A 17,377-nucleotide genomic window follows, 5' to 3' on the forward strand; every position below is an offset into this window, starting at 1 on the left:
CTTTGCACTGCAATATGATCAATTATAAAGGTGCGGCAGGATGCTGGTTTCACTATGACTTTTAGGTATTAAGTTGCTTTTAACTTTGAGACCTTCATTTGTATGATATTGTCTCTTTCACATTTTGCCAGCTCACAAGCGCTTATCTACCAACATCAGTGGTTTCCTCTTCAGGATTAACGCTTTCACTAAAAAGCTGAAAAGACCCACAGTTTACAAATCAGTGGTCAGCAGGGACTGCTGAGTAACTGTTCTGTGCTGTTTTGTTCCTCTAACAGCTGGCTGTGGTCTTCAGCGTGGAGCAGCTGCTGCGTCACCTGCAGCAGGTTTTGGAAACCCATGAAGTCAACTGGAAACATGTCCTGTGCTTCCTCTCTACCCTGCTGGTGTACTACCAATGTGCCCAGCCCAGCCTCAAAGGTAGGCGTGCTGATGGTCTATCAGCACAGACAGGTGGAAGTCTTATGTGTGAAAGGAAAAAGAAAAACCAAATTTAAAGAAAAATCATGCACAACCTTTATTCCAAACCAGCGTAGTGATATTGAAATAAACTCGAGTTTCTGTAGCAGTAAACTAGTATTTCAGAGAGAGAGGAGCACAGTGATATCTGTCCTGTTCTGTGTCTCCGATAGAGCTGCTGTCCAGACTGCTGAACTCTGCATTCGAAGGTTATGACCTTGAGAACCTCATAACCGCCTTCTTATTGGCTCGACAGGGTGGACTGGAAGGACCCGGCATCTTCCCCTCGTACAGCGACTGGTTCAAGGTTTCGCCTTTTAACATCCATTAATAGTTTCTAGTTTATTAATAGTTTTGGGAATTACCTTTTCTGCCATAGACTGAAACACTGAGAGCTTTATACCTTTTATTTGAATATTTTTAATACCAGCAGAATCTTTTTCTACCTTTCCAGATGTCGTTCGGTGGTGGCAGTAGCTATCATGCAAGCAGTAAGAAGTCGCTGGTGTTCCTGCTGAAGTTCCTCTCTGACCTCGTGCCTTTTGAACCTCCACAGTACCTCAAGGTGACATCCACGCGTCTCTGAGTTTACACTTAGTAGGAATGCACAGGGTATTAATATGCTTATATTCCCTTATTTGTTTTGCTAGTGCAGACTGCTTTGATTTGCAGTAGCACTAATGTTGCCGGTTTTGTTACTGTGAGTGCATCTTCTCAGTCTTTTCAACTCACTTGACTTGTCTGAATCCTGAGCGCTGTAGCTGCAGTGTTTGTTAAACCTGAAGCTACTTCAGTCGCTGTTGCACTGAAATCTTAATGCTTATCGGAGTGCATTAATGCAGCAGTGTTTTGCTTATGGAAAATAAGATTATTCATCATTTGTTTACACACGGCAAATGTATTAATTCTTAGATTTAAGACTTCAATTCTACTCAAGGTTAAGCAGAAGCAGGTCCGACCACATATTTTGAGGAATTATTGAAGTTGAAACATTAAATTCAATGGACACGGTGATATGAAAACTTCATGTACAGAAGATAAAAGCTTTTATTTGCCATTTGTAGAAATACACTAGTTTAAAAAATCCGATTAAAAAACAATATGTCAAAACATTTATAGAATATTTATGACTACTAAAGAATAACCACTTAAATATCTTAAATATTAAAAAAGTCTTAAGTTTTACTTATTTAAACCTCTCGACAAAGCATTTCCATTTCCACGTGAAAGTCCCCTCTGGTTCTGGGGATGCTAATCGCTCCAGGAGGTTTTCTGTGTTGCCTGCTCGTTGCTGTCAACAGCCGCTCTCCTGAGCTCTCATGCTGCTTGCTTGTTTTGCTTGTTAATGATCATTTTCAGCTGCTATTTTCTACTTTTTGTAACATATCTGCTATGAAAAATGGATCGCCCATGAATACTTTTATATATTCATAACTACATGTCTGCTGGGAACAAATGCTAGCAGAATTATGGCATTTCCTGGAGAGCGTACACTATAAGAAAACGCTAGAAACTGAGAGGAATAGCCCAGCTCTGACACCTCACTGTCATTTTCCCCTGCTAGGTTCACATCCTCCACCCTCCATATGTGCCTGTGAAACACCGCAGCCTGCTGATGGAGTACGTCTCACTGGCTAAGACCAGACTGGCTGACCTCAAGGTAAGAAGAAAAGGGAAAGAAGAAGGTCGTTATCACCGTGTTACTTTGATTTTTCCATATAATACAATAAAAACAACACTGTGAGTGGATTGTGGTTAATAGTGTAGCACACATGAATTAAATATCATGGTGTGTGTGTGTGTGCAGGAGTCAGTGGAGGACATGGGTTTATATGAGGATGTTTCGGCTGCAGGTACATCGGTGCAGGTAACAGTGACACACAGTGGATATTCTATTATAATTTTAATTTTTGATACATATTCTATTCCATGCTGTGCCCTCCTTCTGTTTTCTATGCTCTGTTATTCTATTCTGCAACCCGCAAACTGGCATCAGAACCCAAACTATCTTCTACGTCTTAAGTAACAAGCAACACAAAACTTTGTGTGGACACGGGTGTAATTAGGGATCGCTGAGTCCTGGGTTGACATAAGACTAATAGTCCAATGTTTGTGTGTCTGCAGCCTCAGTGTCAGGCTGCCCAGGATGTGGACAAAGCTGTGTCTCTGTTTGAGAGCACAGGCAGAATCTCTGCCACAGTCATGGAGGCCAGGTAAACTACAGCACATTTATACCAGACACAGGGCTGAGGAGCCAGGGCCCCCAACCCTCGGCTTAAGAGAGCTTTAAGGTGTTTTCTTTAAAAGAATTTAGCAGCTACAGAAAGGTGTTATTCGAAAGCAGGACAACCACGAAGAGACTTTAATGGTCTGAAAGTGACACAAGACATTAAAGGGATAGAAAATACAAAAGTATGAGAACAGACTTCACAGAATGATCTGGATTACTTTGTGATATTTTCTTGAGAAGATCTGAATGGTATAACTCAATTTTACATGTATTTTTAATATACATGAAGCAACCAACCAGTCAGCCTGTCAGTGCTCAGGAGGCCCTTTTCTCATAATCTGTTTTAAATATAAAATACATGTTATTTGAAAGTCCTCTCTGGTCTTCTCACAGTATTTTCCGGAGGCCGTATTTCCTGACTCGGTTCCTTCCCGCGCTGCTCACTCCGAGAGTGGTAAGCGCTTCCTGTTATCCCTCCCGATATTCTTCTGTGCATTCTCATGTGTGAGGTTGTGTTTTTGTTGCATGACATGCATGAACTGTCATTTATTTGCAGCTTCCTGTGAAAGTCGATGCTCGAATGAGTTTCATCGAAGCGTTGAAAAAGTGAGTTTCTATCAGAGAGATGAAAATGTCAGCAGGTTGTTCCCAGAGTTTCTTCTTTAATTAAGTTTCTAGTTGTTTTAAGTGATAACATTGATCATCATCACCACAATATGATTATTTGTTACTTTTTGTGTGTGTTTAGAGCTGATAAGATCCCTGCTGCACAGTATTCATCCTACATGGAGTCCTGCCAGAAGCAGAGACAACAGAATAGTGGGTATTCTTTTAAAGGACCGCTGACATTATTTATTATTATTTATTTTAAAGATGGACATTATTTGTTTGATTATTAGCACAGTGCAGTGAAAAAGTATTCAAGGCCTCCTGATTTCTTCTGTTCTGTGTGCATCTCAAAATTGAAAGTTAAAACAAACCCTGATTAAACACAACAAAGTTCATATTGTCAGGTCATGGTGGTCTTGAGTGCTCAGATCATACAGCATACATACATGCTGCAACAGTTTGAAAGATGAGAGGTCAAACATCTTCACAAACCAAAAAAAAGGAGAATTGCTTTCTTTTTATGCACTTTTTATGTGTTGATTATTTTGTGTCTAAAATGTTTGTCATGTTATCAAATCACCAGTATAAGAAAGTGATCTCCCCCATTGACCTAAATGGTTAATAATGCCACCTTTTCTTAACATTGCTGTGGTGGAAGTTTGACCCAGTGATCTTTGAAATACTTGTACGTTGGAGGTCCTGCCTCAGCATCTCACTGGGATGCATGTCTGAGCTCTTTGACAGTCTAAAATGTTTCCTTTAAAGTCATTCAGACATGGATTTATCCTTGTTCTGGCACTAGATTTCCAACTCTATTTGACAATCCGATAACTTGATGTTCTCCTTTTGGGATTTCTGTCAGAAGCCAGAATCCAAGTTTCTCCGACAGGTCACCCTGTCCCTGAAGCAGCAAAGCACCTCTGTAAGATAAAAATAGTGCATAATAGATATAATTTGGAATTCTATTTGGTTTAGCAGACAGAGAGACATTCAACAGATGTACTTCTTAGTAGAAAGTAAGAGAGCACAGAATGACTGGTAATGTCTTTCAAGGGAAGTGATCAGTGATTAGAGTTTATAAGTGGAGATATATCAGCAACAACTACAGGTAAATTGGATTAATGCAGTGCATTCTGCCTGCTATAGCTCTACTTGCTATTGGTGTGCTGGCTCAGACAGAACGGTAGGGTTGCTGATCTGCACGTCCAAACCAGAGACAGACGCTGGAGACTTTCTTCATTTCCCAATTTAAGCATGAAGACAAACAGCTGGGCTAGTCTTGTGGAAACTTTGTTGCCTCTGACTTTAAAAAAATAATCCCCAACCTGTAACGAATGGTCAAGCATAAGTTACAAGATATGGTGACTTATCTTTTATTTGACTACAATATAATAAAAAAATCAATAACATCAATGAAAACATACTTTCATGACAGCAAGTGTAGTCTCCCTCTGCTGGGCATTCGGAGAATGCACGTTTTAAACGCTGCTTCATCAGCTTTCGTCTCCAGACCCTGAAGGGTTTGGGTGTGCATGTACACCTCTGTGTTGAGTCGATTTTATCCCTGCAGCCTCCTGAAGGAAGCAAAGCACTCATGATCTGAGAAGTGCTGCATCAGAGAGGCGTGTCATCACACATGATCATTCAGCACTGCACTCATCACACTGACTCACTGATGTCTCAGTGTGATGAGTTTATGTGGGGAAAGTCAGATTAGATGTAAGATGAGGTTTCACTCTATGATGAGTGAAAACCGGTGCGATAAATTCTGTCACCTTTTGACAGATTTGTGTTTTTCAGTCTACGCGTGGGTATAATTTTGCAGAGACTCTGTTAGTTGAGCTGCTGTGCTTGAGAGTGACAGGTTAGACTGATTGCTGATTATATTTAATTGTCTCCACACTCTCAGCCCTGAGAGCCCTGTACATATACATAATACGCAGCTGACCTGTGCAGCCTCAGCTTTGCACTTATTTCATATAATACAACAATCTCATAGTCAGAAACTGATCCTCATCTCCTGTTTTCAGTGAATGCTACGTGTTCAGACGGCAATGATGACCCCCTGGAGGTCCTGAAGGTTCAGCTGCAGGAGTTTGCAGAACTTGTCGTTGATGGAAATGATGGAGGTGGGAAGGTGTTCATGCGCTCACTCACACGTTTTATATTCTGTCAAGGAAAACCCTTCACCAGTGTATAATAGAGATTCACACAGAGACCAGTTTCTTAGGTCTTTCTGATCTTATCTCTATTTATTTATATATACTTTTCATTTGTGGCATTTAAACTTAAGCAACATGCGTACAAACCTCACTTTCAGGTCTGTACTTTCATTTGGTTAGTAATATTTTAGCTGATAGTTTAAACTCCTTGATGTAGTTGCTAAACATCAAATTAAACTAATTTGAGCCTAATTATAGGGTTCCTCATATATAATACTTTGGATTTACAAAAAGAAGAGGGCTAAACAACAAGTACACATTCTGTACATAAGAAATGGGCATAGCCAAAATAATGTTGCCCACTGGTTAATAATGTCCCACTGTGAAGCCTCCAGATGCCTCACCGTGCAAAGGGCCCCGACTTGTCAGTCAGAAGGCAGGCCTGTCCTAAAGCCTGTCCTAAAGCATACCCCACGTTATTCCGCCTTTTTCACTCTAATAAAGAGTTTTTTTGTTTTGTTTGCTGCTTTTGGCTTGTTGTGTTGTGAACCACAAGATGGCGCCACAGTATGTGAATCAAAGACCCTCAGGAAGTGAGTGTCTGTTATAAAGGCTCAGCTACTGAATGATGTGTACGTTTGAAAAAGTATACAAAATAGTTTTGATGAAGGCTTAGCCTGTGTTAGGCCTTCAGGTTCCTCCACAGTTTGTTCAACACTCACGTGTCCTCAGACATGTCGGCCCAGCTGTCCAGGATCTCACACACGCTCAGTGTCATCTTCCCTGGTCGTCCCGACGATCCGATTGGACAAAAGGTCATCAGTCTTCACACTGACGCTCCTCCATCCTCCGAGCTCCATGTCAAAGTACGCACTGATGAAAGTCTATAAATCAGCAGCCCTCTTGCTGTATGTGTGTGCTAACTAGTATGCATTTTTATTGACTCTCTCTCAGGTTGTCAATATGATCCTAAGAAACTTCTGCCAGTGCTTGCTAAATTCTTCCAAATCAAACCCTCCGAATAAGTGAGTAGGAACTTTCAGGAAAAGTTGCAAATCGTATATTTAAATAATCCTGAGCTCTTTTTAAATGCCTTGCCAGACTCAAAGCCTTTAATAGAGCTTTGCAATAACAGATAGCAAGTTTCTAAATAGGTTCTAATCATTAACACCGAATCTGGAATCCTGATTCTGACTGATTTGAAGGTGTGATAAAACCAACATGTGTCTCCTTTGTGTTGTCCAATTAAAAGGCCAAAATATTAACTAGTGCCTGTAAAATGAAAGTTGACCTCTGCAAGATGTAAATAAAACCTTGTCCAGGGTACCTTCAGAGTCTTCTTATATAAAGAGTAGGGGTGCAACGATACACAAAATTCACGGTTCGGTTCGGTTCGATACTTTGGTGTCACGGTTCGATATTTTTTCGATACAAAAAAAATGTTCATGCCTTTTTAATTTGTCATTTATTAAAATTATAAATATATATTTTAACTCAAAAGTACAGTTTTTAAATTTAATGTTGCTGAAACAAAAGTAATTAAAAAAATAAATCTATCTCAGGGCTCTCAAAATTTCAAAATCCCTGGTAGCCCTTCGGGCAGGGACTCTTCAGTTTTTGGTAGCCCAAAATAAATGTAAGTAGCCCGAATAAAAAAGAGAGCAATTTTTTGATTGATGTTTTGTTTCCTGTTTTGTTTCCTTTACAATATTATACATTAAAGTATAATATTGTAAAGGAAACAAAACATTAATCAAAAAATTGTTGAAAAACAAATTACAACATTGTATAAAAATTACAATCATCAACTCAAATACTTGGTTCTAATTGAACAGAAATTTCTATGAACTTGTAAGAACTGTGTAGGACATGAATCAGTCTGTGTCAGATCCTGAATTTGAAATTTCCGCTGAAGTCAAGAGACAAGTGGAACCAAGATCTAGGCCATTTGCTTTTTGAAGTTTGCAAAGACTGCTACATTTTGCCAGTGGTAGTTCACTCTTTGCAACATAGTACGCTGTTCTAAACAGATTTTTCAGGTTTATTTTTAGTATGTTATTTGCAATTGGTGTTTGTTCTGGGAAAGATATTGCAGACTGAGCAATAATGCATTTCTTGCATTTCTCATGGGTTCTAATGGGGGCCTTTCTTAAAATGACTGGTCCCAGTAACAAAGGCGCTTGTCGACTCAGAAATCGAGAGAAAACCAACAACACACCCGGCAGAACATTATGTTATTTACACGGGTGCACATAAGTGGTCGCATGTGCGCATTCGCTGTCAAAATAAAAGACGCGCACCAGATAAGAAGTTGCAACGCACGTTTGCGTCCATATAAAAAGCACTGTTTTTGTCCGCTAGAGTGGGATTTTCACGGCACATTCCGCACCACATCTCTGTGCGTTCATCATTTGTTTGAAGCCAGCTCACCTCCTGCAACCACTTTTCCGAGAATACGTGCTTCTTTTGTGGTTCGGACTCCTTCTGACATTTGTTTGGAGGTGGAGGAACACCAAAGTAATTGCTTAAAGGAGCTTCTTCGACATCTTCAAGAGTTCTAAACAAATGTCTGTCCTCCTCCAGAAAATCTTATGTATGCAAACACGCGTTGCAACTTCATATCTTGTGCGTGTTTTTTATTTTGACAGCGAATACGCACCTGCGGACCACTTATGTGCAGCCCCGGTTATATAGCTTGTCATATTGCAGCCACAGAAATTCTTTTGTCCATGAAACCATAAAGCTGCACTTTCTTTTTGCCTTAGTCTGATTTGTCATAACTTTTCCGTTTTGTGGTAAGCTTTTCTTTGGCTGTCACTTCTTCACCCTGACCTGTCTTATTTGGCTCAGCAGAACTGAAATATATATCCTGCTACTTTTACACACACACATAACGGTCAGCGATTCTCTGCGCGATCAACCTCTCATATGTTTAAGCTTGCTGCGGGAGATTTCACTTGTCATGTTTGCATAGTAAGCTAACGATTGATAAGACTATGTCAGAGGAATTGGTGCGCAAATTATCATCACTCACCAATCAGTGCTTTCGCTCTCTATACATGTAGCGCGTGGCGAACACTAAAGCGGTCGCGCCAGAATGTCATGCTAAAAAGAAAGATTCTTTAAAATACAAGGGGGAGCAAGCGAGTCAGATACCACGGGCACAGAGAGGAAGCAGGTCTGATCAGAAACAGTTTATTACTAGGCCAGGGAGCACAAATAAAAACACCCTTAAAATGTATGTAATAAAATGTTTGCTCTCTACTAAAAACAATTCTAAAACCCGTAAAACTACCATTTTCTACATTCACTAAAACCCCCCTTGCTATAATTAGGCCACATGTTCATTATGGGTCCATCAGCAGGCCAGGAATTCCTCGTTTAGAGCAGAGTCCACGCCAGCCCCGTCTTCAGCAGACAAGAAAGAGCCACCCATCTTCTTGTCCTTCCGCTGGCCCATCACTTCCCAGCCCGGCTTGCGTTCTGCACCCGAATCCATAATGTGACCACCGCCACAGCTCCCCTTGCGTCGGTGTCCTGCAACATAACAAATAGGGGCCAGAACAATGGTCCCAGAAGCGGCCCTGGCTCATGGCCATGGTGACCCTCTCCCAATCCAGCTGCACCCAGTAAACAACAGTAGAGACCCTACTCACAAATGCAGGCAGAGGTAAACCTCTGCCCTGCTGCCAATCACACGCGTTGTCTCTTACTGTTGCCGTTCCATGAGGTCAGGACTTGGTCGCCGCATCACACTGGCCATCTCGCATTAACCTTCCAGCCTCTCTCTTCAGTGCTCAGCTAGCCTGTTTTTAAAAGGTCTTTACACAGCTGATAGGCCACCTCTGGACACACCCCTGCCTCAGCAGGTGGTCCCTATCAGCTAATTTGTCCCATGTGCAGCCAGTCCACAGTGGATAAAAACCATGTCACATAAAACACTAAAAACCATGCAATAGAAACAGAATAAAACCATGCAAATAAAACACTCATAAATAAACACTAAAAATCAGAATAAAAACAATATACAAGATAAATACAAATTTCCACTGTGTGACATACACAGTTCGCTTGATTGCAAAGTGAAAGCAAAAAACAAGCGCAAATTCAAACGCGATTTCAATATGTCACATATTGACAGTGGCTCACCGATGCCAATGACATAATTACCCAGCTACATTTCCGAAAGAATGCAAAAGCATTGACATATATTTTTCCTTCCTACAATAGCCCGAAGGGCAGGGCAGAGATAGATTTTTGTAGCCCGACTGGAAAAATCGCTAGCCCCTGGACGTCGGGCTAGCGATTTCGTGAGCCCTGTATCTGATTGAGGAATCACTCATCTTTGGAAAAGAGAGTTTATTACAGAGAAATGGCTCTTTCCGAAATAAAAGCTATACTATAAGCTTCTTCTGGGCTATATTCTCAGCAGCATATTGTAGCGGGTCAGGGCTGTTCGGGGTTCTGTTTGTACAGTTATGTTTTGTTTATGTTGCCATAGTGACGGGTGACGCCTTCTCGCTGCGACGGTGTGTCCTTCCGGGGTCAGAGGGCGCCCTGTGTGTTGTTGTTGTTGTTGTTGCTGTGCGGTTGCCGCGCTGAGCAGTTAGCTAGCGGCAGATGTCAATAAACGGCTGTGCTCCCTGGCTAGCTAACGGGAAGCAAGACCAAACGACACCTCCGTCTCCTCGTTGTCTGAGCTCGCCACATTGGTGTCAGAAGTGGGATGATGGTGGCACCCCATGTTCTGACCCGAGTGACTTTTCCCCCGCCAGTCGTGTCCGGCCGGTGCGCCAAAAGAAGGCACCTGGACATTTGCAGGACTTTGTGTGGGGTAATGGGGTCGTCGGGGACGACTGACCCCTTAGGTGGGGGCTATGTAGCGGGTCAGGGCTGTTCGGGGTTCTGTTTGTACAGTTATGTTTTATTTATGTTGCCATAGTGACGGGTGACTCCTTCTCGCTGCGACGGTGTGTCCTTCCGGGGTCAGAGGGCGCCCTGTGTGTTGTTGTTGTTGTTGCTGTGCGGTTGCCGCGCTAAGCAGTTAGCTAGCGGCAGTGTTCTTCTGCAGATGTCAATAAACGGCTGTGCTCCCTGGCTAGCTAACGGGAAGCAAGTATAGGGGGTCTATGATTTCGTTTGTGGCAAACTGCACAAGAACACAAGACCAAACGACACCTCCGTCTCCTCGTTGTCTGAGCTCGCCACATTGGTGTCAGAAGTGGGATGATGGTGGCACCCCATGTTCTGACCCGAGTGACTTTTCCCCCGCCAGTCGTGACTGGCCGGTGCGCCAAAAGAAGGCACCTGGACATTTGCAAAGTGAAAGTAAAGAACAAGCGCAAATTCAAACGCGATTTCAATATGTCACATATTGACAGTGGCTCACCGATGCCAATGACATAATTACCCAGCTACATTTCCGAAAGAATGCAAAAGCATTGACATATATTTTTCCTTCCTACAATAGCCCAACGGGCAGGGCAGAGATAGATTTTGGTAGCCCGACTGGAAAAATCGCTAGCCCCGGGACGTCGGGCTAGCGATTTTGCAAGCCCTGCGTTACAGGCATGGCCCTTTAAGGATGAAGCCTGATGGGAAATGTATTCGGGATGTGTGTAGCGGGACTGCCTGGTGTGTGTGTGAAGAGAGAGAGCGGAGAAGGGGAAAAAGTAACGGTTAGCTACAGAAGAGACGAAAAGAAAATAAATAAAAGGAATATAATAACTCCCTCGACAGCCAGAGTTGTGTCGGCGATGCTCGCTGTGAGTAAACTGTTTCAGCCCACTGTACGCGGTGTTCGTGCCTTAGAGAAGAAATAAAGTTCGGTGAAGCAGTTTCCTACGCCTCCTTCGATCTTTTTGCTAGCGGAGTTGACCTGTATAGTAAGCTGTTGCCGGCTACGAGTCAGTTACGGAACCTTCAAGTAACTGCCAGAGGTTTCCTTACTACGGTTCGGGGCCGCGGATCTGGCGCGGTAACACCTGTATCTGATTGAGGAATCACTCATCTTTGGAAAAGAGAGTTTATTACAGAGAAATGGCTCTTTCCGAAATAAAAGCTATACTATCCGCTTCTTCTGGGCTATATTCTGAGCAGCATATTGTAGCGGGTCAGGGCTGTTCGGGGTTCTGTTTGTACAGTTATGTTTTGTTTATGTTGCCATAGTGACGGGTGACGCTTTCTCGCTGCGACGGTGTGTCCTTCCGGGGTCAGAGGGCGCCCTGTGTGTTGTTGTTGTTGTTGTTGCTGTGCGGTTGCCGCGCTGAGCAGTTAGCTAGCGGCAGTGTTCTTCTGCAGATGTCAATAAACGGCTGTGCTTCCTGGCTGGCTCACGGGAAGCAAGACCAAACGATACCTCCGTCTCCTCCTTGTCTGAGCTCGCCACAATATTAAACATAGCAGGTCCCCATAAGGAGAATCATGTGCTAACGGCTGTCTAAATGACTTGGGTAAAGTTTGTAGCATGCACGCTTGTTGTTTTTGTCTGCTTCCACTTGTCTTTGTACTAGGATGATGTCGGCGTAAATGTGCAGTCATATTCGTTGTGTTCCCACTAGTGCTGTCAGCGTTAATCTCGTTGAAATGATGTTAACGCCACAACACCGCAAATCTCCGTTAACGAGCTACCCCTGCATGGGGCTAGACGGCCAACACGTTAACGAGCTAACTGCGCTAACACACTAGTTCCCACCCATGTAATTGAGCATTGCGTGGTACACCCAACATACTGTTTTACTTTAGTCCATGACGCGCTTACCTTCAGGGTCATATGTCACATGAAAACCAAAATAATTCCAAACGCCAGATCTGAATGAGGGTGGGGTAGGTTCAATTTGCCATGTTGCAAGGAGAGCTTAACTTCTGTCTCGCTAGCTTGCCCTGTGCTCTTCCTTCTGATGATGCTGTCTGTGTTGAACGCTCAGTGGATCTGCGCTCGACAGTGCAGCCTAGGCGGAGTAGTCGAACGCAGATTCACTGAGCGCTCAACACAGACAGCATCGTCAGAAGGAAAGTTGATAAAATAAATTACAACTTTTGTATTGTTCGATACATATGCATACCGAACCGAAAGCACTGTATCGAATGGTTCAATATCGATACGAGTATCGTTGCACCCCTAATAAAGAGCTATAGAAAACAATAAATTAAAGTTATATTTGGTCGTCAAATTACATCCTAACCAGTTTCCTTTCAGTCGACTAATTGCTGCTGCTCTAATTGTTTGCATCTTTAGACAAAGCCCATGGGCCTCGAGGTTTGTGAGCGCTCTGCTTGGTAACACACAGCTCCTCTCCAGCCTCATACACAGACTCTGGGACCTGCTTCACAACCAGGTGCATAAACCCACATTTATTCCCTCTATTTATATCTGACTTTCACTTTGTGTCGTGGACTTTTAATTTTATTCTCATGCTTAAGAAAAAAAAAGCTTTTTTATTCTTCTATGTGAAGTGGCTGTCGCTGAATGCTGCCCATATACTCGGCCTGGCAGCATTCCTGGTCCACCTGTATTCCTTGGTGTCTCGTGGTCCTCTGGTTCAGTTGGTGCTGCCCATTCGGCTTGAGCCAGTGCCGGCTGAAGAGGCTCTGAGCTTGGCGCTGTCCTGCAGCACACACGCCAACATGCTGTTCTGTGCCAGGTGAGGCTTTCCATGCATGGATGTTGACTTTTAATGGAGCGTTTTAATGATTGCATGCTCTCTTTATGTGCCTACAGCAGAGAAAGTTGACTGGTTAATGTATGTGGATATCATATTTAATTCCTTTGTTAATGATAATGTCCTGCACCTGTAACTAACAAGGATTGGCCATGCATACAATCCACATCTTTACATCTACAATATATGTTCAGTAATAGTGATTTGGCTCATTGTGGATGTCCAGGTTGTGTGTAGCAGCTGTCTGTTATGGGATCTGCAGAGAGGACTCACTGCCTCAACAGCAGGACTGTATCCCCCATAGTCTCTATAAGAAGGTAACCTTTTTTATTTGACATGTGATTAAGTAATGAGGTTTGCTTATTGCTTTTCTTTCCAGAATTTATGCAAACCTTTCCAGAATAATTTCTTGGTGGCCGTTTGTTTGTCTTATGCTTTTTCTTATTTCCTGTCATATACATACTGCGACAAATATGGATGCTCATATTCTTGGAAACTTTTAATTAAAGATTTCTGTGTATGTAAAGTAATCTATGTGAACTTTTACTGTTAAATATTAGATATCCCTAATTTGCCCATTTTAGACTCACAGCTCTGACTGTGAGCACAGAAGCCCCACCCACTGAGCCAATCAGACGAAAGCTGTCTTAACTCTTTCCCCCATAAAGATGACATTTGATGACTTTGCCCAGTAGCCTTAATGACAAGTTTTGACACCTCAGTATATATCAACAAAGATGTGGTTTGAGGGCTATTAGAATAAAGTACTCGCTCTAATTTCTGATGCAAACCCGAACATTTTGTTCTATAAGCAGGTATGAAATATGACAGAAATCACTCTTTTCAGAAAAAGAGCTTTGATGATAATTCATTATAGGCTGTCACTGGGTAAAGAGTCAAAGGTGGCCTTAATGGATGTAAAGCAGCTGGTTTCTGGCAGAGTGTGACCTAAGGGGCTGCACAAAGTCACAGAAAAGAGACAAATAAGGAATTTTTCTTTTAACTGTAACCAACACAAAGCAATTCTAGTGCAGCACAGGAATAAAAACATGGAGCTGGTAATGAGCATAATGGGTCACCTTTAAGCACAGGGTTAAATTTGAGGGCTAAATCTAGAAAACAGATGTGTCCAAAACTGAGACTTGCAATAAAATAAAACAGAAACGCAGAACTACCTCGCACCCTGCCTTTGAGAAGCTGAAATAAAAGCATGTGATCAAATAGTTTATAATGAGCTTATGTTTCCTCCACACTTGCTTGGCCTTGGCTATGAAATGAGGGCGGTGCAAAGTTTTGATTTTATTGTGTAAAAAGAAGCGGAACAAATGCAAATATCATGACAGACGCTGCACAGTCACAGTGCAAACCACTTCTTTGCTCAGTGCTTGCATTTGTACCTTTTATTTAATCAATAAAGCCAAACAAACAGCCCGAATAAACAAAGTGCGATATAGAATAAAGTCTTAAAACTCATTAAAAACACCTCCTGCCTTTATTACATCATTCTGTGTATCGTCAGTCTTAACCAGCTTTCTGGGCCTTCCCTCCTTTCATTACTTAAACCTACTTATACTATTCTGTGTTTGTGTTTAGCTTCTGTACCTCATCCCACGACTGTTACCTGAAGCCAGAGGAACTGTAGCTGATGCTGGGCTAAGTGAACAACTGGAGGAGAAACAGACCGGGCTGTGGAGCAGCATCACTGACTCCAACAACACCTGGAGGAAGACGGCCTGGCATCTGTGGAGGAACGCTGCCTTCCAGCAGCTCAGACAGATACCACAGTATCAGGTCTGTGCTGGGTCCCCTGTTTCTCCATTAAACACACACCTGTGCAAACATTGTTTGCATTAATGAGCACAGGTGTTTGAGTGCATGTAGAAAATGATTCATGGAGTAGCTGTATTGATGTAATAATCATGAAGTCTCCTTATGTCTGTCTAGTTATTGTTCTCAGAATGGTTAGCTAATGAGCTGAGAGTACTGAGGAGTGAGGACGCCCTGCCTGACGCTGAACGGTAAGACGGCAAACACACCGTGTGAGTTTAGAAAATAAAATCTATGCCATAAAAAGCAATAGGAAGTTTAATCTAAAGTTTAGAAACTCTGCACTTAAAATGAAACAAAAGGCAAAAAAACATGCCCTACTGGCCCAGCCTCCACTTCCAGGATGAATCCTTATGCACGTACAGATCGGTTGAAGCGGTGCTGCTAATTTTATGATCCTGTTGCAAATCAGCTGTTTCACCGCAGACCTCAAACTTGTGCAGAGGACTTTCAAGCAAAAATACTGAAGCTGTGGTGGTCTAGAGGTGCAGAAGAGGACTTTGAAGGAGAGATTGGTCAACTTAAAATCTGAAATACTTCTTTCTGTGATGAAATTTCTTCCCCTGCACCTCTAAAGGAAAAAAAACTTGTTTGGGTTCCTGCTTTTATTTATTTGTTCCTCTCTGCAGTCAGGAGTATCAGCAGTGGGCCTGCATGGAGCTCTATCTGACTCGTCCAGAGAAGCAGGGAGGCTGCGGAGGAGACATGAAAAACCTCTGTTCTCATTTGCTTAATGCCATCATGGACCAGCAGTTAAGGTACTAGTAGTTAACATTAATGTGCGAAGTCCTTAAAATGAACCTGTCAGATATTTGACAAGAACCCAAATAAAAATGTTTCTTCAAGTCAGGAAGGGCGCGGTGGGAGAGGCAAAGTGCTTGTGGTAACTTAAAAACCTCTTTTAGAGCTTGGAAAAGTTCAGTTAACCTGACAAACAGTGTTTATGGATTTGTGTCCATGTGTGCATGTTTGATGTCAGCAGTTGGCAGAGCCTGGAAGCACAACAGCACAGAGTGCCAGGAAGAGGAACCTGCTTACCAGACATCCTGTCCCGACTCCAGGTGCGTGTACACTAACTGCACCACTCGGAAAAGCTTGTTTATTATAAACCTGGTAAAAACAAAGAATCTAATGTAATATTTAAGAAATTATTACATATGGAAAAAAAGAAGGCGGTTTTGCTTTGTTTCTGTATAACAGTCAAACTGCTGTGTATCAGTAACACCATCTGGACTTTTATATGCTAATGTTTATCACTGTTTCTGCAGTTTTATCAATTGGTGAAACAGGTAGTAAAATTTTAAAAAAGTATTCATGACTATAAAAAATGATACGTAACTTTGAAAAGTTCCTTTCCCCCCCATTTCTGCAGCAATAGCATATGGATGGGCTGTGTAGACATTATAGTTAATAAAGTGTGGTAAAAATAATGTTTATATTGAGGTATATTGTATTAAAGCTAGCAACTTCACACAAAACATTTTGTGATCAAGAAAAATATTTTAGTGAAGTGATCTTCTTACATATATATTCTTATAATAAAATAATATAATCTTAGCCTTTTATTTGATTTAAAAAACATGCAACAAAAATTCTGAATGCTCAATGAATAAAAAATAAAAGCCCTGAAAATTAAAGAGCGTGGATTTGTGAAAAATGGCTACAGAATGGGTAAAAATTCCTTAAGTGTCACACTTCACTCTGCAGAACAAGCAGAAATATCAGTAGTAGTAAAGTTTGTCTTTTTTTAGACGTAAAAACAGAAAAAATAAAAGCCCTCATACACAGAAGTTGCACAGCAGCTTCTGGAGCGTCATCAGCTTCCATGTTGTGTTTTACTCATTAGTGTACAGTCTGTGTGACTTCAGTTAAACTAGTGAATAACACTTACGTGCTTGTGTATGTGCAGGAGCTTGTCTATGAGATGGACATGATGGAGCGGTCTGGCAGCCATGGCAGCAGAGCTGGTGTGGGTGACTTCCTGTTTGAGGTGTTGTTTCAGAGATGCTCCTCTACAGTGACCTCACAGAGCATCAGCACTGACGTCAGCCTGCAGCGCTTGCTGCATACATGGAACAGGTACGCTGTTAAATATGAGAAGGGAGGCATTGCAGGGGCGTGGCCAAAGGGGGGGCTGTATAAGGCTGATGGGGTATTGTTGGCACACTCGTTCTGTGATACGTGTCGGCTCATTGCGATTGTTAATCCACTGAATTACTGTTTGTGTGTGTGTCAGAGTGCTCCTGGCTCTTCCAGCTGTGTTGTTGATTAAAGTAAACACTGATGGAGGGGGAACAACACTGAGCTGCAACAGGCTAATAGAACACATCAACCAGCATCAGGTGAGCAGCTCATTTAATGTCTTTTATTAATCTGATTTAAATGTTTGGCTGGAAAAAGTACTTTTTATGCTCACCTCTTTCTTCACC

The 17,377-nt window shown here is 42.2% G+C and overlaps 1 protein-coding gene across 4 annotated transcripts in view; it reads left to right on the plus strand.

Annotated features, from left to right (window-relative positions):
* Positions 1–17,377, plus strand: part of fanca (FA complementation group A) — a 29,488-nt gene that overhangs the window by 8,052 nt on the left and 4,059 nt on the right. For 3 of the 4 annotated variants that reach the window (XM_082539583.1, XM_082539586.1, XM_082539585.1), the window contains 21 exons: positions 279–420; positions 633–766; positions 914–1,024; positions 2,024–2,119; positions 2,267–2,326; positions 2,584–2,672; positions 3,083–3,143; positions 3,246–3,295; positions 3,438–3,508; positions 5,329–5,427; positions 6,193–6,326; positions 6,415–6,485; positions 12,698–12,797; positions 12,916–13,103; positions 13,348–13,438; positions 14,715–14,912; positions 15,066–15,139; positions 15,578–15,706; positions 15,928–16,009; positions 16,858–17,027; positions 17,185–17,290. In XM_082539583.1, the coding sequence (XP_082395709.1) occupies positions 279–420; positions 633–766; positions 914–1,024; positions 2,024–2,119; positions 2,267–2,326; positions 2,584–2,672; positions 3,083–3,143; positions 3,246–3,295; positions 3,438–3,508; positions 5,329–5,427; positions 6,193–6,326; positions 6,415–6,485; positions 12,698–12,797; positions 12,916–13,103; positions 13,348–13,438; positions 14,715–14,912; positions 15,066–15,139; positions 15,578–15,706; positions 15,928–16,009; positions 16,858–17,027; positions 17,185–17,290 (2,256 nt within the window). The remainder of the gene's footprint in view (positions 1–278; positions 421–632; positions 767–913; positions 1,025–2,023; positions 2,120–2,266; positions 2,327–2,583; positions 2,673–3,082; positions 3,144–3,245; positions 3,296–3,437; positions 3,509–5,328; positions 5,428–6,192; positions 6,327–6,414; positions 6,486–12,697; positions 12,798–12,915; positions 13,104–13,347; positions 13,439–14,714; positions 14,913–15,065; positions 15,140–15,577; positions 15,707–15,927; positions 16,010–16,857; positions 17,028–17,184; positions 17,291–17,377) is intronic. The other variant, XM_082539584.1, reaches the window with a different exon arrangement.

This window comes from Aulonocara stuartgranti, assembly GCF_965226115.1.
Source record: "Aulonocara stuartgranti genome assembly, chromosome: 7".
Lineage (NCBI taxonomy): Eukaryota > Metazoa > Chordata > Actinopteri > Cichliformes > Cichlidae > Aulonocara > Aulonocara stuartgranti.